The 27,403-nt window shown below is 31.3% G+C and overlaps 3 protein-coding genes across 3 annotated transcripts; 2 read left to right on the forward strand and 1 right to left on the reverse strand.

Annotated features, from left to right (window-relative positions):
• The first annotated feature begins 341 nt into the window (after positions 1-341).
• Positions 342-12,908, forward strand: LOC115884546 (cullin-5). The gene is made up of 14 exons (XM_030903163.1): positions 342-592; positions 651-961; positions 1,027-1,256; positions 1,309-1,524; positions 1,578-1,704; positions 1,758-1,910; positions 1,977-2,081; positions 2,144-2,290; positions 2,344-2,473; positions 2,535-2,688; positions 6,925-7,042; positions 7,098-7,238; positions 12,325-12,520; positions 12,579-12,908. Exons 1-14 carry the CDS (start codon positions 584-586, stop codon positions 12,864-12,866), a joined length of 2,325 nt encoding a protein of 774 aa, XP_030759023.1. The 5' UTR covers positions 342-583; the 3' UTR covers positions 12,867-12,908.
• Positions 12,909-15,394: 2,486 nt separating this feature from the next.
• On the reverse strand, positions 15,395-16,991 carry LOC115884562 (CAAX prenyl protease 1 homolog). The gene is made up of 2 exons (XM_030903183.1): positions 16,825-16,991; positions 15,395-16,769 (listed from the first exon to the last, which is right to left on the reverse strand). The coding sequence occupies exons 1-2, from the start codon at positions 16,915-16,917 to the stop codon at positions 15,558-15,560; spliced, it is 1,305 nt and encodes a 434-aa protein (XP_030759043.1). The 5' UTR covers positions 16,918-16,991; the 3' UTR covers positions 15,395-15,557.
• Positions 16,992-17,122: 131 nt separating this feature from the next.
• On the forward strand, positions 17,123-18,578 carry LOC115884561 (U3 small nucleolar RNA-interacting protein 2). Its single transcript, XM_030903182.1, has one exon. The coding sequence runs from the start codon at positions 17,193-17,195 to the stop codon at positions 18,555-18,557; it is 1,365 nt and encodes a 454-aa protein (XP_030759042.1). The 5' UTR covers positions 17,123-17,192; the 3' UTR covers positions 18,558-18,578.
• The last annotated feature ends 8,825 nt before the right edge of the window (positions 18,579-27,403 follow it).

The raw sequence follows: 27,403 nt of genomic DNA on the forward strand, positions 1-27,403 counted from the left end.
TTTGGCTAAATATTTTGAAACTATTTGTCTTAATTTAATTGTAATTAATTATTGAGTGTTTATAAAATATATTTCAAACAGAATTTAAATCATTACTCTGGTTAAGATTTTCCTTAATGTTTGTTTGATGATTATTATCTGGATAAATAAATCCTAGAAATAAATACACATTTTTGTCTTTACATAATTAAAAAATAAGTTCTTAATTTTAAATATGATTGTTTTGTGTTGAATACTGTTAATTTCAATTATCTATTAAATTTGTCTCAATTAAATTTTAAATAAATAATATGAAGCATTTAAATATAGCGGGTTTGTTTGGAAATGGTTTGGAACACCACCATGGTTTGGAACTGGTTTGGAACTGTCAAATTTTGTAGGGGCTGTTTTGTTGATGGGAGGGATTGTGAATGGGGCAAAGAAAATACTTTTAAATTAGTTTCTTTATTATACACCACTAAAAATGGATAATAATCTAAAACTAGTTCACAAATAAAACTATGTGAAGGACATATCAACGAAAAGAAATTTATATTTTTATTTATACGTATATTTTTAGCTGTAGGAAATTTATAACCTCAAAATGTTAAAGGTATAATATTTGTTTTTCTCTAATTTTTAACTCTATTAGCAAAATATTTGAATTTCAGGAAAAAGGACAGCTTAAATTTGAAGATAAGTGGACATATATGCGACCTATTGTTCTGAAACTTCTCAAACAAGAACCAGTGTCTCCTGCAGAGTGGCAAGAACTTTTTTATGATGTGCATTTGGTGTGTTTGTGGGATGAAAAGGGGCCTGTTAAATTACGGGATCACCTTCATGAAGACATAGTACAGTTTATTAAGCAAGCCCAAAATAGAGTTTTAGCTCAAAGACAAGAGGAGGCCTTACTAAAAGCTTACATAGCAGAATGGAGAAAATTCTTTACACAGTGTAACTATTTACCAACACCTTTTAGGTAATTTATTATATGAATCAAATAATTTCAATTTTATTCCTTTAATTTTTTCTTTAATTTATTAGACAGTTAGAGAGCAGTCTACAAGGAAAGACGACATCAGCTAGCTCAAGTATGCAAAGTAATAATAACAGTAAAAAAGGCCCAATTGATGAAAGTATAGTCAGAAAACTTATGCTTGACAGTTGGAATGACAGTATATTTAGTGATATTAAACACAGACTGCAAGAAAGTGCTATGAAACTTGTACATGCAGAAAGAAATGGAGAAGCATTTGATTCACAGCTTGTTATAGGTATGAATTGAAATTCTCAGTATTTTTTATATCTTAATTGTGATTTTAATAGGTGTGAGAGAATCATATGTTAATCTATGTTCAAACACCGAGGACAGATTACAAATATACAGAGAAAATTTTGAAGCAGCATATATACAAAGTACGGAAATGTTTTATCGAATGAAAGCTCCCGAACAATTAGCTACTAATGGGGTACAGGCTTACATGAGATATGCTGATGCTAAATTAAGGGAGGAAGAAGCAAGAGCTCAAAGATATTTAGAAGGTATGTTTAAAATTATTAATTAAGACTTTTTTGAATAACTAACATACTTTTAGCTGGTAGTAATGGGGTTATTCAGTGCTGTGTGAAGGTGCTAGTTGGAAATCCATTATCAGTACTCTTAGCAGAGTGTGCCCCATTGATAAAAGCCGGGGAAACAGAAAGACTGCAGTTAATGTTTAGGTACAAGTCCACATAATTGGCACAATATTTTTCCTAATTTGATATCTTATCAGGTTATTAGAAAGAGTACCCGAAGGGGTACAGCCTATGCTTAGAGAGCTTGAGAATCATATAACTCAGGCGGGATTAGCTGACATGGTTGCTGCGGCAGATATTATTACTCAGGATTCAGAAAAATATGTGGAAAGGTTGTTGGAACTTTTTAGGTACTGTTTTCTTTTTTTTTGTTATTATATTTTATATTATTTCTCAATATTATATATACTTTGCAGGAAATTTAGTAAATTAGTTCATGATGCTTTCTCAGATGACCCCCGATTTCTGACAGCAAGAGATAAGGCATTTAAGGCTGTGGTTAATGATACAACTGTTTTTAGGTACTAAAACACATATGAAAAACGAGAACCTTTGACTTTAATTTACTATACTGTTTTTTTAGATTAGAATTGGGTACAGGAAGGAATATAGGAGGTAAAATGGTTGCTCCTGAAAGTAAGTGTCCGGAACTTCTGGCAAATTATTGTGATATGTTGCTAAGAAGGACCCCCCTTTCAAAAAGACTCACTAGTGAGGAAATAGAATCTAGGTAAATATTTGAATGGAATATAATAACATTTTGATATAATTGTTATATTGCAGGTTGAGAGATGTGCTGTTAGTTTTAAAATATGTATCAAACAAGGACGTGTTTATGAGGTATCATAAAGCGCACTTAACAAGGAGGCTTATTTTGGATGCAAGTGCTGATAGTGAGAAGGAAGAAGATATGGTAAAAACATTATCAAGTGTATGAATATTTGCTTTTTTAATTTATACTATTTTATGTTTAGGTTGAATGGTTGAGGGAAGTTGGTATGCCTGCAGATTATGTAAATAAATTAGCTCGTATGTTCCAAGACATTAAAGTAAGTGAGGATCTTAATGCGCAATTTAGGACGTCAACCGCCCGTCATGACGCTATCAATATCAAAATTTTGAATGCTGGTAAGTATTTTATATTTAAAGGGTCTTGTGCAGAATATGTCCCTACGAATTCGAGGTTTTTTTAATTTTTAATGTGGATCGCATAGTTAATGGAATAGTTTAAAAGAAAAAAATTGTTGGATGAACCATTTTTTCTACGAAAAAAATAATTGAAAATTCGAAATTTTCACTACATTTCAATGCGAAAACTCCCTATTATAATAGTACGAGAGCTAGCAACGTCGGGAAAACAAGTATTTTAAGACGTCTGGCTCTTTGATATATCTTTTATTATGCTCTCTGGAACAGCATGCGGCCCGTCTGGCTGCCAATACCCGTTGCGTTCACTACTGCGCATCCAAAGAAGATCCTCTATTTTTTACTTAGCGCTTTAAATTCTAGTATTGAATAAAAATCGAGCAAGTCTCCATTAGCTCGGCGCGTAGAGCCTTCGCCTATCAAGCGAAGGTCAGTGGTTCGATACCGGCTGGGGGTGCAACTTTTTTATTTTTTTTTCGTTTATATTCTGATAGTAAAGTATTAAATATTTGCTTTTTTATTACCAGAACGGATGGCGCTTATGGGTTTATGATCCGTAGTGTATATAAGTAGAATTTGATACTTTCATTTGTTTTGAAGGATTATTGTGGTAATTAATTATTAGACAGGTTTAGAATGGTCCGGCTGCCGCGCCAGTAGGTTGCGTTCACTACTGCACATCACATGTGTACAGGGTGTCCCATTATTGTGCGTTTTTTGGGATTTCTCGTTTATAATTTCATTTTAAAGATTTAAACATAATATATAAAAATTAACATTTTATTGCTTTATGAAGGTAATTTCTGCCTGTCTTTCTTCAAAATATTTTTTTCAGCTGTTGTTTATTATTTTAATAATCATTTTAATAATACTTTTTTTTAACAGATTGTTATCTAAAAGCTACACAAGTTTATTTTCAGTTCAGTTTGTTAAGATAACGATGGAAAACAAAATTATCTGGTTAAATTAAATTAAATAAAATAATAATACTTTTTAAACAAGATTGATTAATGTTAATGTGTAGAAAATGAGCAAATCTATGGGTAGAATATTTAGTTACATAAAAAACTAGCAAAGTAATGTGAAAAAAAACGCATCATTGTATCTCCACTCATAAACGAGAAATCCCAGATATCCCAAATCCCAAAAAACGGACGAAAATAAGACACCCTGTCTGTACCTATGTGATGCGCAGTAGTGAACGCATCCTACCGGCGCGGCAGCCAGACCATCCTAAACCTATCTAATAATTAATTACTACAATAATCCTTCAAAACAAATGAAAGTATCAAATTCTACTTATATACACTACGGATCATAAACCCATAAACGCTATCCGTTCTGGTGATAAAAAAGCAAATATTTAATATTTTGCTATCAGAATATAAACGAAAAAAAAAATAAAAAATTTGCACCCCAGCCGGTATCGAACCACTGACCTTCGCTTCATAGGCGAAAGCTCTACGCGCTGAGCTAATTGAGACTTACTCGACTTTTATTCAATACTAGAATTTAAAGCGCTAAGTGAGAAATAGAGAATCTTCTTTGGATGCGCAGTAGTGAACGCAACGTGTATCGGCAGCCAGACGGCCTGCACGCTGTTCCAGAGAGCATAATAAAAGATATATCAAAGAGCCAGACGTCTTAAAATACTTTCTCGAAAACGTTGCTAGCTCTTAGACTATAACCTTCATAAAGCCAGTAAAATACAAGGTTATGCACAGTGTTGCCATACTCACCCTGTGTAAAATCGACGAAAACGTTTGACTTTATATTCGTTTTTTTTACATTTAGTACGTACTTTAAGAACACGAAAAATTAAAAATATAATAAACGAGGCAAAACAAAAAACACTATAAAAATAAATTGACATTAAAATCATTACACACAGTATTTAGCACAATTGTTTAAAAATTTATTTTTCCCGGATTTGTTCAGTAAGATTCCGAAATCGACGTGATTTGCGTACTTCCAAACACTCCCCACCAAATAAATTAGTGTATATATTCGGAGATAAAGGGAGACTGGTATACATATTCCTCACAAGAACCTAAATCAAATTCGTATTAAAAAAGAGAAAAAAGGAAAAAACAAAGTGAAACAAGAGTAATCAAAACACGCTTACGCGATTTTGACTATTTAAAATATCAAAAAAACAAATAAAAATAAATAAGAACCAACCAACCCCACCAAATAACCACCTAACCAATGCATTAACACACCCCAAATAATCAGGCTAACCAATGCATTAGCACCCTCCAAATAACCAGGCTAACCAATGCATTAACACCCTTCAAATAACCAGGCTAACTTAATTGTGCCTAATGGCAAAACTTCATTGATTAAGCGTCGAAAAATAGTATATATTTAAAAAACTTATATTTTCGTAGAACCTGAAAAATCCGCAAATTTTATTTCAAAAATTGCTTTAAAATAATCCGCACTAACGAATAAGCTACTAGACAGCGTTCAATTTTTGTTGCACTAAAGTGATAGCTTACCTTTTTTACGTCAACTTTATTTCAGAAGAAAATCATATAAAATAGTTTTATTGACAACGTCGCAAATTCTATGCGAAGGCCATAGATGACATACCGATGATCGATTAACTGTCAATCGAAAAAGTCCTAAAATTGCTGGCTTGAGATGATGTAAATAAATATATTTTCTTAATTTTTATGCTTACAACTTACAAAGAAGATTCGTTACATTTTTGTACTTAAATTAGGTCATTCCACGTCTATATAAGGTAATAAAGTGCTAATATGTGATGTTTTTACTGAACCCGTGTAGAAAATTTTACATATTTACTGTCCGTCGCCTGTACCTAAAGGTGCGTATTCGCTTGCAACAAAACACTCCGAACAAACCAAACGCGCCGCGCACTCCAAACAATCTGCAACAAAACATTTTCCGGGAGCGCTCTGAACGACCTGCGACAAAACATTTTGCGCGGAGCGTTCCGCCTGTTTGCGGTGTTCGCTGAGTTCCCACCAGTAATCAGTGTTAGTGGGTTTGTCGATAAGGATGCATCTGATATTACCATAGCCGCTGGTGCTTTTTTAATTATAGAGGCATTAGCGGGTAACAAAAAAGAGAAAAAAGGAAAGGACGAAAAATGTGGGCAAGACGCCTCTTTTTGCGCCGTCAATATAATATGGCCTTACTTAGTGACTTAGATTATATACATAAGAAGAATTTAATTAATTTAATAATTAATTATTAATTTAATAAAAAACTCATCAATTACCTCTACGCCTTTCAAACTCATCAATTACCTCTAAACACTTTTCTCTGTTCCACTCCATAGCTAGGTACAGTTTAAAAACACCCCAAACACAACGAACGTTCAAAACTACCGTATCCACTGAATACCGGTCAACGAACAAATTCTTTTGAGCAAATCCCGTTTACCGACAAACTTCGGAAAATGTTTGGCGCGTTCGGTTCGGTTTGGCGCAATGTACTGATTACACAAATTTGTTACAGCGCGCGCGGCGCGTTTGGTTCGTTTGGAGTGTTTTGTTGCAAGTGAATTTTGATAGTAATATACATATATCTTTATTTTATCAACACCTACTGATATTTTCTACATTTCGTCGATAATGTAAATAAATTATTATATACAGGGTGTCAAAAAATTGTGTATCTAACTTTGGTGGATAAAAATAAAACAAAAAGTTTCTATGAACATATGCCTTAAAATGCTTTCCGGAGACGTTACAGCCTTCGAAATGTTAAATAAAAATAATATATTTTGTTGTTTATTTTTAAGAACATTGGAAACCGTTTTTCCTGAAATTTGGTACTCTAAGGTGCGTTCACACCAGCTGCGCCGCTCATCATCACTTTTGTGCGCGCTAAAAAAATACACTTCAAAAGTACATGTTAAACAAATGTTTGCGCGTAGCGGCGCAGTCGCTGTGAACGCACCTTTACATACATTTTAATGCCAAAGCGAATGGCGATAGTCAAAAATTCCGTAACAGCCCTGAAAGGGTACTTTCCATTAGGGCAAAGAGTGCTTATGGTGGTACTTTTTTTTATCCTTATAAATACAGTAAATACAGTTATTTCAACAAATGATATAAAAAGCTAGATAACTCCTTGTATCTCTGAATCGTGACGATTCCGCACAGAAGTTTCTAGCAATTATTTTGTTTATTTTTATCAAAAAAATCTACCTTCCTACAATAATGAATCACCCTGTATATATAGGTGCATGGGCCAGAGGTTCCGAAAGAGTTACAGTGAGTCTTCCTGTTGAATTAGAGGACTATATTCCCGAGGTTGAAGAGTTTTATAAAAAGAAGCATAATGGAAGGAAGCTGCAATGGTATGTGATTGTATTTTAATATTTTCTATGCCAGAAATTATTTATTTTTTATCAGGTACCATCACATGAGCAACGGAACCATAACGTTTGCTACGACCAGCGGAAAATTCGATCTGGACGTGACCACATTCCAAATGGCGGTACTGTTTGCTTGGAACCAAAGGCCTCACGATAAAATAACCTACGAAAATTTAAGGTAACAGTTATAATATGATAATTAAATTTCTATGCAGTTGTAATGTTATCTCAATTGAATCTTTACTGCGCTATTTGTTAAAAATGTATATCAACAAAAATAGTGAAACAACGAAGGGGTTTTAACTATGGGTTTTAATATGGCTGATTTTAATTTCGGTTTAAAATATAAAGTAGAATAAACTTAATCATTTGATGGTTTTGTTTTACATTGAGCCAATAAATTGCTGATAATAACTATAAATACGATCTAAAAAAATATATTTCTATATAATCTATTTTAATTTCGTTTTTAATTTTTTTTCAACATGTTTAAAATATAGTGTAGGATAAACTTAATCATTTGATGATTTTGTTTTACATTGAGCCAATAAAATGCTGATAATAACTATAAAAAGAATCTAAAAAAATATATTTCTAATAAAAAATAAATAAGTTAATGTAATTAATATTTTTTAATAAAACTTATCATCGCCGTATGTACATTTCTTCGTTCTTTAAAATAATCATTATACAGGGTGGCGCACCTCATCCGCCTCGGTTGATAATACTAAACCGGGAAGATGTAGAAACGAAATATTTTATGAGTATATGTGGGAAGGCAACGTGCATAATATAAAATTATTTTGAATTGTACAGGGTATGTCAGAACTAAGATCCACACCAAAGTTGTATTTTTTCTTATGGAACACCCGGTATTTTATTTCATATTTAGATCCTTGGACAAAAAAATAAGGCATTTATTATAAGGATTAAACATTTTTACAAGCTTTGGTTTTTGAGATATTTAAATATGTATGCTATAATAAAAAAAATTGCCAACACTCTGTGCTGATTTTTAAGCCAGAGAAATAAACTTTACTGAAAAATTTTATTGTTTCGTTTAATGTATACAGGCGTATCAACAAGTGCTGGTCTATTTTAAATATTTATTTTAGATAAAACTTCGTTATTTCAAATACAACACCCTGTATTTTTTAAAATAAGTCGAAGTATAATCAAATGCTCTTTTAAACCATATTAGGGTTTCCTATACGTATGTATATAGCTCAGATTTTGAATAAAGAGTAATTTTTCAATAAAATGGCAACCAAGAGGGCTGACGTCGTCATGGCAAGTTTCTAGTAACAGTTAGTAACTATTTTCAAAATCGAAATTAGTTTATGGACTTTATTTAAATTTATAGCAGTTTACTTTTATTAATTTACCTACAATAGTTTAATAAATAATATTTAGTAAATATGTATTTATTGTTCAATCAAGAAAAACGAAGAAGCAGTTGTTTGATTTATTTTACGATGACTTGTAGATATATGGATTTTCTATAAAATATTCAATTACAGCAAATTCATTTTATCCTAATTATTTTTTTATAAGCAGATCCATTCGTTTCGCCAGCAGCTACTGCTTTATTTTCCTTGATAAAATAATGAATACCTACTTACTTATTAAACTATTAGTGGGTAAATTTAAGTAAACTGTTATAAATCTAAATAATAATAGCTTTTTTCGGGTTCTTGTTATTACCGATTCTGAACCGTCCTAGAGGTCTGCAGCGCATGCGCAAATGAAATAATGTCTTCATATTTCCTTCTGCGCATACGCATCACAGTTCTAGGACGGTTCAGAATCGGTAATAACAAGAACCCGAACCACAAAACATCTCCCTTTAGAACTTCGTCTGTCATGTTAAGAAATGAAAGTAAATAATAAAGCGCCTCTCGTGTTTGTTCGCACACTAAAAATTTCAATTAATGTCTGTATATATTTTTAATAATTTTTTAAATTTACATTTTTTTAATTGTAGAGTAATATATTACATTTAAATGGAATATATTACATAACAATTATGTCAATTAAAAGTTTACAAGCTTGTTTTTTAAATAAAACGAATTATAAAATTTCAATATATGTATATTTGTCGTAGGTATGAAAAAAGTGAAATATAAAATGTACAATCGCTTACTTACATTGCAATAAAACTTCCACTTTTAGTTTTGCAATCCAAACGCAATATTTCTATTTCACGAATAAAAATATCCGACAACACTAAAATCACTGAAACTTCCGCGGCTGACAACGAAAACTGGAAAATATAACGGCACTTTTTGTTTTGGACTACATTACGCTGTACTATTATGTTTTCGTTCTTGAAATAATATAAAATATCTAATTATAACTTGTAAATTTTAATATTTTAACATGATTTTAACTATTTCTGACAATAACTAACTTTTTGTTATCAAGATGACATTTTAGACGGCAACTGACATATATGTCATAATATTTGAATTTTAAATATGCATGTAATAAAATTTAAATTAATATAATGCAACTTTATACTAAGAAAACATTTATACATTCACAAAATACAACAAAGTCTAATAATATAGTTTGAAAACAATGAATATTGTATTAAAATTAAAAAAGTTAAGCGCGATACCTTGTGTCAAAATTAGATGATTAAATTTTCGCAGTTTTTCCACCATTTGATGACCGGTGGCGCCTCTTGTGTTTGTTCGGGCGGTTAGTCTTTTACTCCCGCTTATGGCCATTAAAGAAAAAGTTCTAAAGGGGATGTTTTGTGACCCGAACAAATCTAATGTCAATAATGTCTATTTTGAAAATATTTACTAACTGCCACTAGAAAATTGCCATGGCGACACCAGTCATCTTGATTGCCATTTTATTGAAAAATCGCTTTTTATTTAAAATATGAGCTAGAAAGGTATAGGAAACCCTAATATAGTTTGATAGACCATTTAAATCTACCTCGATTTATTTAAAAAAATACAGGGTGTTGCATTTGAAATAACAAAGTTTTTATGCAAAATAAATATTTAAAATAGATCAGCAATTTTTGGTACCCCTGTATAAATTTAAGGAACCAATACAATTTTTCTGTAAAGTTTATTTCTTTACCTTTAAACTCAGCATAAGAATTAATTCTGAAAAGTAATGTACAAGGTGTTGATAATCTATTCTATTGTAGCATGCATATTTAAATATCTTTACATATCTCAAAAACCAAAGATTTTAAACATATTTAACCCTTATAATAAATACCTTTTTTTGGGCCCAAGAATTAAAAAATGAAATAAAATACCGGGTGTTTCATAAGAAAAAATATAACTTTGGTATGGATCTGAAACACCTGTATATTTCAAAATAATTTTAAATTGTGCACATTACCTCTCCACATATACCCATAAAATATTTTGTTTCCACATCTTTCCGTTTTCGTATAATCAACCGAGGCGAATGAAGTGCGCCACCCTGTATACCTGAAATACTTTAAAAAAAGGACAAGAAAACGTATAAGAAAGATAGCAGCTTCATTCATCTTACATGTATAATAAGCATAACATCAGTAGGTACGTTCCTTTCAGAACTTTAATAAAGGAGGAACCATGCGATTATTTTGCTGTGATTCTTGCAGAACGAAAAAAAAATGATTTAATAATAATTAAAACGCTCATTTACTTTTTTGCCGTTTTGCTATGTATTTTTAAATATATCTCAACCAAAGTTTACAGAATAAAATATAAGTTCGGTCACTTAGCATCGGCACTTTGAAAATCGCGTATCAAAAGCCAGAAGCCGCCTCGTCCGATACGCCGGATTTCGATGAAAACAGGAGTGGAAGCCGGGGTAAATAGAAACCGCATTTTTACCGATCGCAAGGTGCGACAAGGTGCAGGGGAACGTGGGGTATTTCAAAATCAGTTTATTGGTGTATTACATATAAATATTTAGACATGGCAAGATAAAAAAGATATAGCAAAAATAAAATAAATTTTAAAAACAAACACAAAAAATAAAGCTACACAATATCAACAGTAAATAACGTAAAAGTATATTACGTAACGAGTATTTTGGAAAAAATAATATTACGCACGAGTGCAGTATTCCATGAGTGCGTAATATGGTTTTCCAACACGAATTACGTACACTATAAAATTTAAAGCTGAAACTATTAAATGTCAACAACTTTTGATGTTTAAATGGTATCCTCGGTATTTTTTTACGTTATTCGATAGAAAATGATACTCTGAGTAGAAAGACATATCATATATCAGCTTTTAACAGTTTCACATATGATTTATTTGTAAGTGTAACACGCGGTTTATAACGACAATTTGACTCGAAATACCAAGTGTGTGGCATGAAATTATTCGTAAAAAAATACTTTTTCCCAATATACTAATGAGCCACCCTCTTTCCATTTGAAAAAAATTAAGATATGGTTAAAAATACCATTTGGGCATCTTTTAACCGGCCAAGACAAGACATGGAAAACATTAGATGATCAAATCTATTTTTCCCAGGGCTCCTTGATTAAAGTTTTGTTTTTAAAAGAGCTATGACACTCAATATTGAAATTTTAAAAGATTTTTTTAAGCTAGAATGCCAAAAGTTGACATATGATATGTCATTCTATTCAGAGTGTCATTTTTTATCGAATAAAGTAGAAAAATGCCGAGGTTGCCGTTTAAAAATCAAAAGTTGTAGTCATTTTCGGTGAAACCGGAAGTGACCGAAAAAAATTGAAAACGTTAATCAATCCTAATTTAGGTCATATACTAACACACCAAATCTCGTTTTTTTATCTAAAAAAATAAAAAAGTTATAGGGAGAAGCCACTTTTGAGACACACCCAGTATATGATTTTTTGTGTAAAAAAATAAAGTGTTCTTGAATGATTCTAATTACATATTTTAAATAATTTTTTTTCCAGTGGCGAAAAACTCAATATTATTTTTAAGAAATAATAAAAATAATTATGCTTTTTTTTTATAATAAACTAATAAATAATTAACTAAGGCTAATGTGATCAGTAACATTTTGCAATTAAATAATTACTTGAAAAATAATTCCATATGCATGCGAGACCACTCTGTAATAACGCCAAAATCAGAGTAATACGCCGAACGTGATCCGCCGTGTATGCTGGGCCCAAAGTCCAGACACCAGTAATACACTGGGAAACACGTGCGTGAAGCGGCTTTTGATACCTGCCGCCGGCACAAGTGACGGAACTTATATTTTATTCTGTAAACTTTGTCTCAACTATAAATATATGTTAGGCTAGCAACAGAGTTACCAGATGGCGAACTAAGACGAACTTTATGGTCTCTGGTCGCTTTTCCCAAACTAAAACGACAGTTACTGCTTTTCAATCCACCCGCTACTGCTCCCAAGGACTTTGACGAACACACTACTTTCTGGGTAAATCAGGATTTCGCCCTTATTAAAAATGCAAGGCCCCAGAGACGAGGAAAGGTATAATTTTGTTAATTTTACAAAAAAAAAATAAAAAAAATTATATTGTTATTTTTAGGTTAATTTAGTTGGCCGGTTACAACTAAGTACAGAGAGGTCTCAAATCGAGGATAATCAGTCGATTGTACAGTTGAGGATTCTTAGAACACAGGAGGCTATCATAAAAATCTTGAAAATGCGAAAAAAGATTTCTAACGCCGCTTTACAAAGCGAGTTAGTCGATATTTTAAAGAATATGTTCCTACCATCTAAGAAAATGATTAAAGAACAACTAGAATGGTTGATTGAGCACAAATACATGAGAAGAGACGACGATGATATTAATACTTTTATTTATATGGCATAATTTGTTATATATACTAAGAATAAAAGAATTGTTATTAACTTGTATTGCTCTTTTATTTCATATTCAATTTATACTGTATACTGTTTGTTTTTATTACTTGTTTTTACATCAAAACTAGAGAATATGAAACCATATGTGATCAATACAACACTTAGTTATGAGTTTGGTACATTTTAACTGCAACATGTCATGTTCAGGGTGGGTCTAATTCGAAGCTTTTAAAGGGAAAAGACCCTGTTTTAAAAGACAACACACAATGTATCATTTTTAACAAATCGCTGTAACTTTTTTGTATTTTTGTGAAAATATTTCCAAAGCACCTTTTTACGTCGAATTTGATTTATTTTAAATTAATAATAATTTAAGAGTTATCAACTGAAAAAATGATTTTTTATTTGGGACACCCTGTATATTTTTAATTAACTGAAAAGAACTTAAAATTACCTTTCTAAAAATATAGCACACTTGATATTTTGTAATACCCTTTTGTCTCTAATGGAACTCGAAAACATATTTTTCCAGCAAGACAGGGCACCGCCTCAGAACGCTGAAGTTATCAGCAAATTTTTGCAGCCAATTTCGACAATAATTGAATAACTAACCAAGATCCCAGCCGTTGGCTGTCGAAGCCGCCGGATATAGCGCCTCTATGGATTTTTATCTTTGCGGAAGAATAAAGATTCTTATTTTTAAATTGTCCGTAAAATCTAGACAAAAATTAGAAGTACCTACTTAGCGGTTACGCGAGGGTATCTTTCACCCCCACTGAGTTAATGAATTCGTGCAATAAGAAATGTGCAAAAACGGTCCCGTCTGTCGTCTGTTCATAACAGAAGACAAGACGGTCGCAAAATATCATGTCTTATTGGTTTGTTATTAGATATAATTTAAATGTGTTGCAAATATTATTTTCGTTTTAGTTGCAGCTAGAATTTTTAAAAACAACCGGCGCACTGTGGTCAATTTTTAAAAATTAACAGGAAAATATTAAAAAATCTGATGAGGCTAAGCGGCGTCAAAAACTCCATAAGTAGGCTTTGAAATAGTTGCTAAAAGCATTTCATCAACCAAAGTCATTAACAAATATGTCAAAGGTCGTTGCGAATTTACTGTTATTTTGATTAAAAGTGTATAGTTGACAAATTAAACTAAATAATCTTGTTATTTGCAAATGAATAAAGTTTTTAATTTCCGTATTCCGTGCAAAAAGTTATATGTCATTAATACTATCTAAAATGGAAAGAGCAATTGTTGTTGGTAAGTTTTTTGACATTAATGTTCTTCTGTTGAGTATTAAATATGAGTAAATAATTTTGATATGGTTAGATTTTTTTTTAAATTATTAGAATATACATATTTTTAATGAACTAGCAGAAAAAAGTCTTATGAGGTTTCAGTTTTAAATAAATTTAAGTTGATAGTTAAACCATTAGACAACTTTACCAAACCTACAAATTTACCGCCCTAGTCCATCTATTAAGTCCAGGCCATTTTTAGGACGTATTGCCCATATTAAATGCTTGGAGGTTGTTGACTTTTTAAAAGCAACTGTTAGCAAAATCTGTAAGATCCATAGTATTATTCTTATAATATGATAATTTTTAAATATCTAACATATGCAAATGATCGCGACCAAAATCTATTTAAAATAAAAAATAACGAAACTTTTCCAACTTTTTAATTATTATACACCCTGTATACGACTTGTTCTTACTAATTATATTATTAATGTAATTTTATGATACCTAACATATAAAATCGGATATAGCTAGTAATCAAAGTTAAGTAATTTTCACTAATATTTTTTTCCGGCTAATTTGACAAAATTGACCACAGTGCGGCGCCGTTCATAAAGCCTAGGTACTTATTCAAAATCTTGAGGAGGAATAGAGCAAAATATCAAGTATGCTATATTTTTGGAAAGGTAATTTTAAATACTTTTCAATAAATTAAAAATATACAGAGTGTCCCATATAAAAAATCAAATTTTCTGTTGCTAATTCTTAAATTAATAATTTTAAAAACATTATACTTAAACCATTAAATTCAAGGTAAAAAATTGCTTTGCAAATGTTTTCACAAAAATACAAAAATTGCCATAGCAGAAAAGTTACAGCTATTTGTTAAAAATGTACATTTTAGAGAAAAACATCCCGTAACTCTGAAATGGTAACAGATATTGATGTGCGATTTTCGCCATCATGTTTTCGATATAAAATCGAGTTCCAGACACTGATATTAGTTTTCGTCTATCTCCTATAGAAAAGGGTGTTTCCCTTTAAAAGCGTTCAATTTGGCCCACCCTGTACGGGTAAAAGTTTTTATTAAGTTTCGGCGGTTTTGGTTTCGGTTAAAGCTAGTCCTATATATCTTTTTTTATCCAATTCAACTGCACAGTCATCAGCTTCAAACTCGTATTTTCTTGATATTAATCATTGCAAAGAGCTGTATTGCAGTTGCAGTTTTAGTAAGACAGGTAGTAGTAGTAAAAAACGGGTGGTACTAAGAATTAAGAATACAACAATTATTAAGTTTTATTCACATTCATATTTAATTATTTGTTTTTATGTCAATACAAAACTTAATTAAGGGTTTGGTACATTTGAACTACAAAAACAACATAAAAATAAAGTCAAATTAACATTAATTATAAATTTTATACTATAATAATACTAGTAATTATTTCAATGGTTATTTTTTCTTTTCTTCAAATAGTTTCACCCCTTTCTTAATAACATTCAGTCTTTGTAATAAGGGTGGATGGGAATGATGCCAAGCAGAATACAGCCAATCATGCACGGGGAAGCCTAAATTATCTTTGTTTAGCTTCTGTAAAGCTAGTTCTAAATATCTTCCCTTATCCAATTGAACAGCAAAATCATCAGCTTCAAACTCAAATTTTCTTGATAACACAGTCATTGCAAAAGATAGCAGAGTGTTGTAAGGCATCATTACATACTGTAATACCACAAACAAACCGACCAACACAGGTTGGATGTGTGTGAAACCAAGGGCTTGGTAGAGTAACTTATACTTGAACATGAAAGAGAATACTAAGAAGAGTAGGAACAAATTTACCTCCATGATAACAAGATTTTTAATTGTATGATTACGACTCCAATGTCCAAGTTCATGAGACAATACTGCCAGAATTTCATCATCTTGACAACCTGTGCCGTCATCTTTGGCTAATAATGTATCAAATAAAACAATTCTCTTTGATTTAAACAAGCCATAGAAATAAGCATTGCTATGAGAAGACCTTTTCGATCCTTCAACCACATACAGTTCTGTTAACGGGAATTTTAAACTTGATGCTAGAGCTTCGATTTTTGTTCTAAGTTCACCTTCAGGTAAAGGAGTGTATTTATCAAATAGAGGTGCTATTACAGCCGGGTAAATAGTCAATAATATCAGACTTATTATACATGCTATTGCCCATAACCATATAAAGAAGTAGTCACCTCCATTTTTAATTACAACAATAACAATGGAAGAAATCATAGAAGTAAGTAATTGACCAACAAGGAAGGCTTTTATCTTGTCCCAAACAAAGAACACAGCTGTTTGCTTATTGAAACCAAATTTCTCTTCTAATATAAAAGTAAAATAAATTGTAAAAGGCATATCTATTATCGTTGATAAGAACGATAGTATTGTGAGCCATAAGCAACTTGTTGAGACTTCATCGGTAAAAGGGTTTATACTCTCTGAGTAATCCCAGACAATACCCAACAATCCTTGATGGATAACTACAGTGGTAACAATGATAGAATAAAAATCTTTTACAAATCCAAACCTTAATTTCGCCAGGGAATATTCTCTAGCTTTTGAATAGTCATCGTTAGACATAAGATCTTTTATTTCGGATGGAACATCTTTAGCTTTCGTAGCGGTATTAAACTAAAATTAAACAAGTTTTCAAGTACATTTTAACGTTTAAAAATTAATACTTTACCTGTCTTAATGAAAGGTAGGTTTCAAAAAGATATTCTAGCCATAACAATAAAATAATAGTGTTTCTGACCAAAATTTCATCTATAGAAAACATTTTTCTACCACACTTTTAAATGGTGGTAGTACTTAACCTATAATTTGAAAATGATAAACAAGACGTCAATTATCAATACTGTTTTCCATCCATAGATAGGACTATTCTACCCATGATTACGAAAATAGTAGGATCTGTGGATATATTTTATATATGATATATTTTGGTTTAACTCTCCTGTGGTGATATATTAACATATATCAAAAATTAAGGTTATATTTCTGTTTTCAAAAGTTATAACCTAGATTTTTTTCGGCACGTGAAATAGAGTAAAAATGTCCTTTTTTATAAAGGGAAAACAACTAAATGGAGTTAAAAGGGCGAAGTTTTCAAAACTAAAACCTAAAAAACGAAAATTTGAATCCAAATCATCGAAGAACGATGAAATTACAAGTAGTGAAGATGAAGAGGCGGATGAAGATAGAAGTGAACATCTTACCAGTTCAGAAGATGAAAATGAGACAGCACAAGAAAAGAAACTACGCTTGGCTAAGATTTATTTAAAGGAGATTGAAAAGGAGGAAAAAGCCAGACTTGAACAGGATGAAATTGATCAGAGTGTGATAGCAAAACGGCTGAAGGAAGACTATTTGAAAGAAACAGGAAAACTTAGGCTAACAGTAGCAGATAGGTATAATAAATATGATGAGACAAATATAAAGACATTAAAATGTAAGCAGCAAAGAAATAGTATTACTTGCTTGTGTATTTCAAGTGATAATAAGTTTTTGTTCAGTGGTAGTAAAGATGGACTTGTAGTAAAGTATTCATTAAAAGACTTTAAAAAATTAGGCATTATCCCCTACACGTGGAAAAGTGATGGAGAAATTTTGGGACATAATAGTGAAGTTTTAAGTATAGCAATATCAACAGACAGTAGATTTTTAGCTGTAGGTGATAAAAAGGGTAATGTTTTTGTCTGGGATCCTAACGAATTAAAACACATAAAAACATTAACAGGACATAAAAGTGCTGTGCTAGGGGTGACTTTTAAGAAGGAATCTCATGTACTTTACTCTTGCAGCCAAGATAAAACAGTAAAAGTATGGAGTTTGGATGAAATGGCCTTTGTCGAGACTTTATTTGGTCACCAGGATCTAGTAGCATCTGTAGACAGCCTCTATAGGGACCGGATAGTAACTTCTGGAGGCCACGATTTAAGAATTTGGAAGATAACTGAAGAAACGCAGTTAATATACAACGGCCATGTGGGAAACATTGATAATGTGAGACTTATTAATGAAGAAAATTTTGTTTCTGGTGGTGATGATGGTCAAATATGTGTTTGGAGTGTGCTAAGAAAGAAACCACTTCAATGTATAGAGAATGCTCATGGTAAAGATCTTTTTAATGAACAACCAAGATGGATAACTGCTTTAGCCGCACTGACAAATACAGATTTAATAGCATCAGGATCATACGATGGATTTGTGAGGTTATGGAAATTAGAAAACAACTTTAGGAGTTCTGTTGAGGTTTTGAAGATAAGTGTACAAGGTGTGGTTAATGCATTGGCATTTACTTCAGATGGTGGCAGTCTTCTTATTGGTGTTAGTAGAGACTACAGATTAGGCAGATGGAACACAGTAAAAAATGCAAAAAATTGTATATTGTTTGTACCTTTTGTGATTGAGAGCTGACAATTTTTATAAATAAAGTTATGTTTTAAAATATGTTGTTTTTCTTTACATTGCAAGGAACTACTGTTAGATAAAAATAATATTATTTTTGCATTAGTTACATATACAGGGTGGTCCGAACTGTATTCCGGAAACTTCGGCAGCATATTCTGTTGATAAAAATAAGTAAAAAAGTTCGTATAAATGTATGTCGTAAAATGCTTAGTTTCGGAGATACAGGGTGTAGAAGTTTCATTTTTATTTTGATTTTTTCTAAATAATTTCTGCAGTAGCGTCAATATTTGGATGAAAATTGGTGTCTGGGAGTTTTTTGACATGAGAAATTTGATTTTGATGTCAATATGACTCCTACTAGTAGAGGGCGCCACCTACATATTTTTGAACTGGTTTGAAAGTAATAACTTTTCGTCCGTACCTGTATAAAACTACTGAGTAAAAAAATATACATTTACTACGTTTTTTACGTAAAAAATATCTCTTGGAAAAAATCCCTGTATTGAGTATTGGTTTTCGAGATATTTGGAATCGAAATTATCAATACCTGTCGTCAGTGACATAAATTAAATATGTTGACTAAATAGTTATTAGACTGAAACAATGCCTTCTATTAAAAGATCAGCCTACGGGCGAGATTTATGACGTCACGCTAGTTAGATATAACGGATTAATAAATATGTTGTAGAATACATGGAAAACATAATTATTCCTCAGATTTTTGGTTTGTATTTTAAAAATGATATAGTTTAAATGAAATATACATAACATACAGTTAATAACTACAACATATATACCTATTTATAGTAATAAATACTTTGGCAAATAAACTATGAACCATACAAATGCAGCAAATGTTTTACAATGTACAAATAATGAATAGGTACATAAGATAATGGGTAAAATGTAAATATATTTTAAATTTTGGGGTTTGAAAATCGATCTAATTTAACAAAAAACATTTAATATCTACTAATAGTGATGTATTATTATTTGCATTCACAAAATTTATATGTATATTTTGCAAGTATCAATGTTCGAAAAATTATATTTACAAATAATACAATATTATCTAAAAAGGCGTCAGCGATGGCTATGAAATGAAGATCGCTGGCATTTTATATGTTAAATTATTCTAAAATTTTTGATTTTCTTGGGATTTTTAGGTTCGGGAAAAACGCTGATTAAGTTTTTCATTTGGGTTTTCATTATTTTTATTTGGTTAAAAAAAACGTTTCGGCTAACTATAGCCTTCACATGTTGTGTCATATGAGAAAAATAGTGTCGAATATAATCCAAAAAATTACAGATACAATATAATTCACACCTTATAATGTTTACTGCAAATAATAAACTAATATAAACTTATCAAAAGATGACCACATATTTTTTAAAATTATTATTCTTAACACTAAAATTATCTACATTGACTATGGAGTACGCAGTAAACATTATGTGCGTGGTGTGAATATTTTATATGTAATTTTTTGGATTATATTCGACACTATTTTTTTCATATGACACAGCACTGATGAAGGCTATAATGTTAGCCGAAACGTTTTTCTTAAACCAAATAAAAATAATGAAAAACGAAATGAAAACTTAATCAGCGTTTTTCCCGAACCTAAATTCCAAGAAAATCAAAAAATTTAGAATATTTAGAAACAAGGTTCAAGAATATCAAATTTTCCAAGATTGTAAAATTCTAGTTAATTATTTTATATGTACAGTTATTTAGGGAATGTCATCGATGTTCATTTCCAAGCCAACTAGACGCCGATTTTTTTCGGTGATACGGTATAATTCTTACGTAAAATGTAAATAACATTAGACCAATTAAAACAAAGAAATATGAATTTCTTTGTATTTTTAGTAACACCTTTATTCTTAAAACTTAATTTTGTATTATGCAAATATACCAATTTTATTGTTATTTTATTCATATTCTATTCAGCCATCACTTAAATATTTGATATTAATTTGGTATTATAAATAATCAACACCTTTCATTAAAAATTACTGAACAAATATATGTTATGCTTGACATACATTATATATTATCAAACAAAAACACATTCTTCTTTTAAACTGTATCTGTCTTGTCTTTACAAAAATCTTTTTTAAAATGAACTCAAAGTAATAATCTTTTTCATGATCTTTAATACACATATTCTTTATTTTTCCCTAGATCATAATACCTACTTACGTGTTTGAATCTATCGAAGCTGAACCAACAACACTTGGAGTGGAGATTCCACAATATGAATAAAATAAACATAGTTGTCCAGTTTTCATTAATACCATCATGGGAGAATATTATTTTTAAATTTATTAAAGATATTTTCAATAGAATTCTCTTGATTTATAATTCGTACCCACTTTTCTTGCTCTTCCGGACACTTTAGGCTGCCTAGTATAATAACTATCCTTAGTAACCATCCTTTCCAACAGGAACACAACAAAGATGAGGCATAGCACCAATAACACACTCCATAAGCTTTATTGATGAATTGTTAGAGTCTTAAAAACACACAAAAAATCACGATAAGTAAAAAATGTATGGGCACTTTTAGGTTAAATCACTTGCACAACGTGTAATTTTTAAAATTTCTATTTTTTGTGTGAGAAACCGAGAGTGACCATATATCTGGTAGTAGTTTATGTCACTTCAACACCAAAATAATTAGTTTTTTGCACTACAATAATAAATAATACCAAAAATCAAAGAGTTAAAACCAAAAATCAACCGACAAAATATGAAACGGAATCTAACCCAATATCTAAGTATGTACAGCTGATGAAGTAAACAAGAGTCCGCCCGTAGGCTGATCTTTTAATAGAAGGCATTGACTGAAATCATAAATTTGAAAGTTTTTGTGCCAAAAGTTCAACAGAAACTGTTTTGTTTTATCATCATATTTTTGCAGAAAAATTTATGATTAATTTAAAAAAATAGAAATTAACCAAATTTATTATTTCAGCGAAAAAACTATCTACACAACGTGTTTATTTTTCGTCAATAATAACATGTATTGACTAATTCCGTTCTAAATATCCCGAGAACGGTTGCTCGTAGCGATTTTTACAAAAAGATATTTTTTACGTAAAAAATAACAGAGATGTATATTTTTTCCCTCCCGGTAGTTTTATACAGGTACGGACAAAAAGTTATTACGTTTCAAAACAGTTAAAACACATGTAGGTGGCGCCCTCTACCAGTAGGAATCATATTGACATCAAAATCAAATTTTTCATGTCAAAAAACTCCCAGACACCAATTTTCATCCAAATATTGACGTTACTAAAGAAATTATTTAGAAAAAATCGAAATAAAAAAAGAAATTTCTACACCCTGTATCTCCGAAACTAAGCATTTTAGGACATACATTTATATGAACTTTTTTACTTATTTTTATCTGCAGAATATATGCTGCCGAAATTTCCGGAATACAGTTCGGACCACCCTGTATATCCTATCAATAATCTTAATTTAATAAAGCGAAAGTATATTAAATAATTATTATGTATCCATACTTAATTATCTCTAAAAAATGTAGTTAGATTGTTATTATAACAATGCTGGGTATGAGATTTTTTCTTGGAGCATTCGCCATAATAGTAAAATTCTATTTTTAATTGATTCAATATAAAATTCTAAAGCCATGCTTTTATCTAATAGTACAGAACTATAATGTCATCTATAATGTTGCGAGCTTCTTGTAATAATTTTATAGATTTCAACCCTTCATGTATTAATATTCTGAACTTTAGAGAGCAGAACAATTTCCAGCTAATTACTACTTCAGAGATAATTCAATTTCAGGTATTTGCTTTGTATCTAATAGGTGGTTAATTTAATTACAGAGAGAACTGAACTATTTTTCTGATGCAGAAAATTGCTGAGATAAAATATGTATATTCCAGTTGATTTCCAATTTACTATGAGTATAGAAAATTATACAGGGTGTTTCAAAAAACATGTGCCATATCTCGTGGGGACTGGCCACGTAAAAATAAGATTTATTTTTCATATCAACATAGGTCCGATTCTGCTTTGTTTCGTAGCTACGAGGGGTTAGTCTTTTTTTTTAGATTTATTAATTATAATTTTCTTCCAAGTACTTTTAGCGATTCGAATGAAATTTTGAGGGTAAAACTTGCTATAAGTGCTACATATTTTATTGCTTAAAAGTATCGACAGACTCATCAGGGACGTGCATATAGGTTATCACTGGAAAACTTTCGAAAAAAAATTATGTGCGCCACTGGCTTTTCTTCTTTTGATAGCAAAATTGTATAGGCCATTTAATGTCAATTAAAAGTTGTATCTTAGTATTTTGTCAATTTCGATCTCCTTGATGAGATAAACGCAATTGTATTAGTCACATTAAAATTAAAATAAAATTAAATAAATTATTGATTTTATCTAACTTATTATTAAATATTACTATTAAAGGCTATTTTAGTTATTATGTATTACTGTTAATCCAACCTATATGTATATCAAATTCAAGCCATACCATTCCATACTTATAATAGGAATATAATTAAAACGGGGGAAGTGTATTATATTTAAAAGGGGAAATAGTGTATGTAGACCTTAAACAAGCCTTAAACGGCCTACACCTATTTCGCTAACAAGGGAATAAAATATTCCAGTAGTAACCCATGTGCACGTCCCTAGTGAATATGTCGATACTTTTTTAGCATTAAAATATGTCGCACTTATAGTAACTTTTACCCTCAAAATTTCATTCGAATCGCTAAAAGTACTTGGAAGAAAATTATAATAAATCGAAAAAATATTAAGACTTTAGCCTCCTGTAGCTACGAAACAAAGCAGAATCGGAACTATACAGGGTGGCGCATCTCATTCGCCTCGGTGAATTATACGAAAACGGAAAGATGTAGAAACAAAATATTTTATGGGTATATGTGGGGATGAGGCAATGTGCATAATTTAAAATTATTTTGAAATGTACAGGGTGTGTCAGAACTAAGATCCATACCAAAGTTATATTTTTTCTTATGGAACACCTGGTATTTAATTTCATTTTTGGATTCTTGGACATAAAATAAAGCATTTATTATAAGGGTTTAATATGTTTAAAAGCTTTGGTTTTTGAGATATTTAAAAATGCATGCTGTAATAAAAAAGTTTGTCAACACCCTGTATATTACTTTTCAGAGTTAATTCTTGTGCTGACTTTGAAGCCAGAGAAATGAACTTTACTAAAAAATGTTTTTGCTTCCTTAAATGTATACAGTGGTATTAAAAATTGCTGGTCTATTTTAAATATTTATTTTACATAAAAACTTTGTTATTTCAAATACAACACTATGTATTTTTTTGAATAAGTCGAAGCAGATTTAAATGCTTTTTTCAAAATATATTAGGGTTTCCTATACCTATCTAGCTCAGATTTTGAATAAAAGGCGATTTTTTAATAAAATTGTAATCAAGATGGGTTGTTTTGCCACGGCAATTTTCTAGTGACAGTAGCTATTTTCAAAATCGACAATAGTTAAGGGACTTTTTTTTAAGGAAATTTTACATAAAAACTTCGTTATTTCAAATGCAACACTATGAATTTTTTTAAATAAGTCGAAGCAGATTTAAATGCTCTTTCAAACTATATTAGGGTTTCCTATACCTATCTGGCTCAGATTTTGAATAAAGAGCGACTTTTCAATAAAATTGTAATCAAGATGGCTGATGTCGCCATGACAATTTTCTAGTGACACTTAGTAGCTATTTTCAAAATCGACATTAGTTTATGGACTTTATTTAAATTTATAACAGGTTATTTCTAATTAATTTACCTACATTAAGGTTAATAAGTAAGTATTTATTATTTTATTAAGAAAAATAAAGCAGTATCTGTTGGCGGAAGGAATGGAACATAATATCCATTCCTTCCATTCATTTTACTCGTGATTTTATTTTGTGAGGACAATTGCTTGTTGGCCTGAAGAGTTTATGCTCAAAGATATCAAAATAAAAATTTTCTTGACAAGAGTTTTTTGGAAATACTACTTTTCCTATTTCGCAGAGCTGATAGTGTGGTATGTCAAAAACCTATTAGGCAGAAACCTGTAGTTGAAAGTGAAGAAAATGAATTTGCCTTAATTGATTCTTTTATAGAAAATCCAATATGTCTACTTACAAGTCATCGTAATATAAATAACAATAATAATAATAATAATAGCGTTTATTTCCAACAGGCAATTAGAGCCCACTTACAGGAAATACAATCTTAAAAATAGATTGTTTCTAAACATTAAATATCAAATTTACAAAAACCAAGAAAAAAAAATTACAAAAAAGAGTAAACTAAACCTAAATGTAAAACAACAATAACAAATTATTAATTATAAATTACTATTATAAACCATGGTTAACCATTAATGCCCCCCACCCACCAGTGAGACCAAACGACCCACAGAGCAGTCAAACACATCACAGTCAACGGAGACAGAGTTAAGGTAGCTACACGTGGTGAAAATCGGATCCTGAAACCTAACGTTAGTTCTGGCTCGAGGAAGCGCAAAAGTGGTATTCGCTCTGGAGGTAGGTCGCGGCACCCGGAATGGTATCGTTTCCAAAAGAGTTGGGGAATCTATAAGACCATTCAGCAGCTTCCACAGGAAAGTTACTGAGTGAATGATCATTCTCAAGGAAAATGGTTGCACATCGAACCGAGACAACAACTCAATATGATCCACACCTCTAACAGGGTAAACCCCCTCCTCCTTGAGCACCAGTTGCTTTAAGAAACGCTTCTGAACTGATTCAAGGCATGCAACATGACAATCATAGATGGAACACCATACCAGCGATCCATACTCCAGCCTTGACCTGACCAACGAAAAATAGAGCAGCTTGAGAGGTTCAGAACCTACAAAGAGGTTAGAGTTACGAATAATAAAGCCAAGAAGTCTTGATGAACTCGCAACATTTTGATCAATATGAGTTATAAAGGTTAGTCGGTCGTCAAATACGACACCCAGATCCCTAAACGTTGTCTTTCTAGACAGTATATTGTTGGCAATACTGTAATCAAACTGCACGGGAACCTGGGTTCTACGATATGACATGACACAGCATTTCGAGACGTTGAGGTTCAATCGATTCTGAGTACACCACTGGTTAATTCTATCAATATTGCTTTGCAAGAATAGACAGTCCTCATGCCCGTCAATCTGCCAGTAGATCTTCAGATCATCGGCATAAGCCATTTTTAAGCTGGAAATGCTTGTTAAGAGGTCATTTATGAATAAATTGAATAGTAGTGGGCCGAGATTGGACCCCTGGGGAACTCCGGAAGTTGGAGTAAATGTATCCGAGCTGTAACCCTCGACCTCGACAAACTGAAGACGATGATCAGTGAGATATGAGGACATGAGTGCTGTCAGTCTGTCAGAAAAATTGAATTGACTACTTAACTTCATTAGCAAGATCTGATGATCGATTTGATCAAATGCTTTGCTGAAGTCAGTATACACCACATCAACCTGACCCCTTTCATCAAGAACTGAACTAACAAAGTGTGACAAGGCACAGATGTTAGTAATACATGATCTTTTAGAATAGAAACCATGTTGGTCATTAAATATTCTGGATCTACACTGCGAGAACAAGGACTTATAAACGATAATTTCAAACAACTTGGAAAAATTACAGAGTATGGAAATAGGCCGATAATTGTCAACTCTCTGGAGGTCGTCCTTTTTATGAACCGGTAGAACTTTAGCTAATTTCCAGGCAACCGGAAAACAGTCATTCTTCAGCATTAAATTAAAGATGTGGCATAGTGGAAGGCATAGAACAAACGCGCAATCTTTTACAATGAAGCTGGGAATGCCATCCGGGCCCGCAGTCATTTTGTTCTTAAGGGCCCTACTCGCAGTGATAACTTCGTCGGTGGTTATTGTTGGGGAGATATCAACAAGATCCGAGGAGGACAACAAAGAACTACAATACACATAGATACTAACAACATAGAACTACATAAATCAAAAAACTACTTCTTTATTTTTCTTGATAAATACTTACTATTAAACTATTGTAGGTAAATTAAATAAAACTTAACTTTAATAAATTTAAATAAAGTCCATCAAGTAATGTAGATTTTGAAAATAGCTACTAAATGTCACTAGCAAATTGCCATGGCGACACCAGCCATCTTGATTGCCATTTTATTGAAAAATCGCTTTTTAAAGCAAAACCCTAATATAGTTTGAAAGAGCATTTAAATCTGCTTCGACTTGTTTTAAAAAATACATAGTGTTGTATTTGAAATCACAAAGTTTTTATGTAAAATAAATATTTAAAATAGCCCAGCAATAACATTTTTTAGTAAAGTTTATTTTTCTGGCTTCAAAGTCAGCACAAGAATTAACTCTGAAAAGTAATGTACAGGGTGTTGACAAAGGTTTATATTATAGCATGCATATTTAAATATCTTTAAATATCTCAAAAACCAAAGCATTTAAACATATTAAACCTTTATAATAAATGCCTTACTTTATGCCCAAGAATCCAAAAATGAAATAAAATACCGGGTGTTCTATAAGAAAAAATATAACTTTGGTATGGATCTTAGTTCTGACACACCCTGTATATTTGAAAATAATTTTAAATTATGCACATTACCTCTCTACGTATACCCATAAGAATTTTTGTTTCTACATCTTTCCGTTTTCGTATAATCAAACGAGGCGAATGAGGTGCGCCATCCTGTATGTTGATATGAAAAATGAATCTTATTTTTACGTGAGGAATCTCCCCACGATAGATGGCGCAAGCTTTTTTAAACACCCTGTATGTAAATTTTACACGCTGAAAGATT

The sequence above is a fragment of the Sitophilus oryzae genome, unplaced genomic scaffold (assembly GCF_002938485.1).
Source record: "Sitophilus oryzae breed Bouriz unplaced genomic scaffold, Soryzae_2.0 scaffold_302_pilon_pilon, whole genome shotgun sequence".
Classification (NCBI taxonomy): domain Eukaryota; kingdom Metazoa; phylum Arthropoda; class Insecta; order Coleoptera; family Curculionidae; genus Sitophilus; species Sitophilus oryzae.

Excerpts from the sequence above, each read along its gene's own strand:
- LOC115884562 (XM_030903183.1), bottom strand. The coding sequence starts at position 16,917 with ATGTTTTCTATAGATGAAATTTTGGTCAGAAACACTATTATTTTATTG. Across the intron at positions 16,770-16,824 it reads CCTACCTTTCATTAAGACAG|TTTAATACCGCTACGAAAGC; the intron begins GTAAAGTATTAA and ends GTTTAATTTTAG.
- LOC115884546 (XM_030903163.1), top strand. Across the intron at positions 962-1,026 it reads TATTTACCAACACCTTTTAG|ACAGTTAGAGAGCAGTCTAC; the intron begins GTAATTTATTAT and ends TTAATTTATTAG. Across the intron at positions 2,291-2,343 it reads AGTGAGGAAATAGAATCTAG|GTTGAGAGATGTGCTGTTAG; the intron begins GTAAATATTTGA and ends GTTATATTGCAG.
- LOC115884561 (XM_030903182.1), top strand. The coding sequence starts at position 17,193 with ATGTCCTTTTTTATAAAGGGAAAACAACTAAATGGAGTTAAAAGGGCG.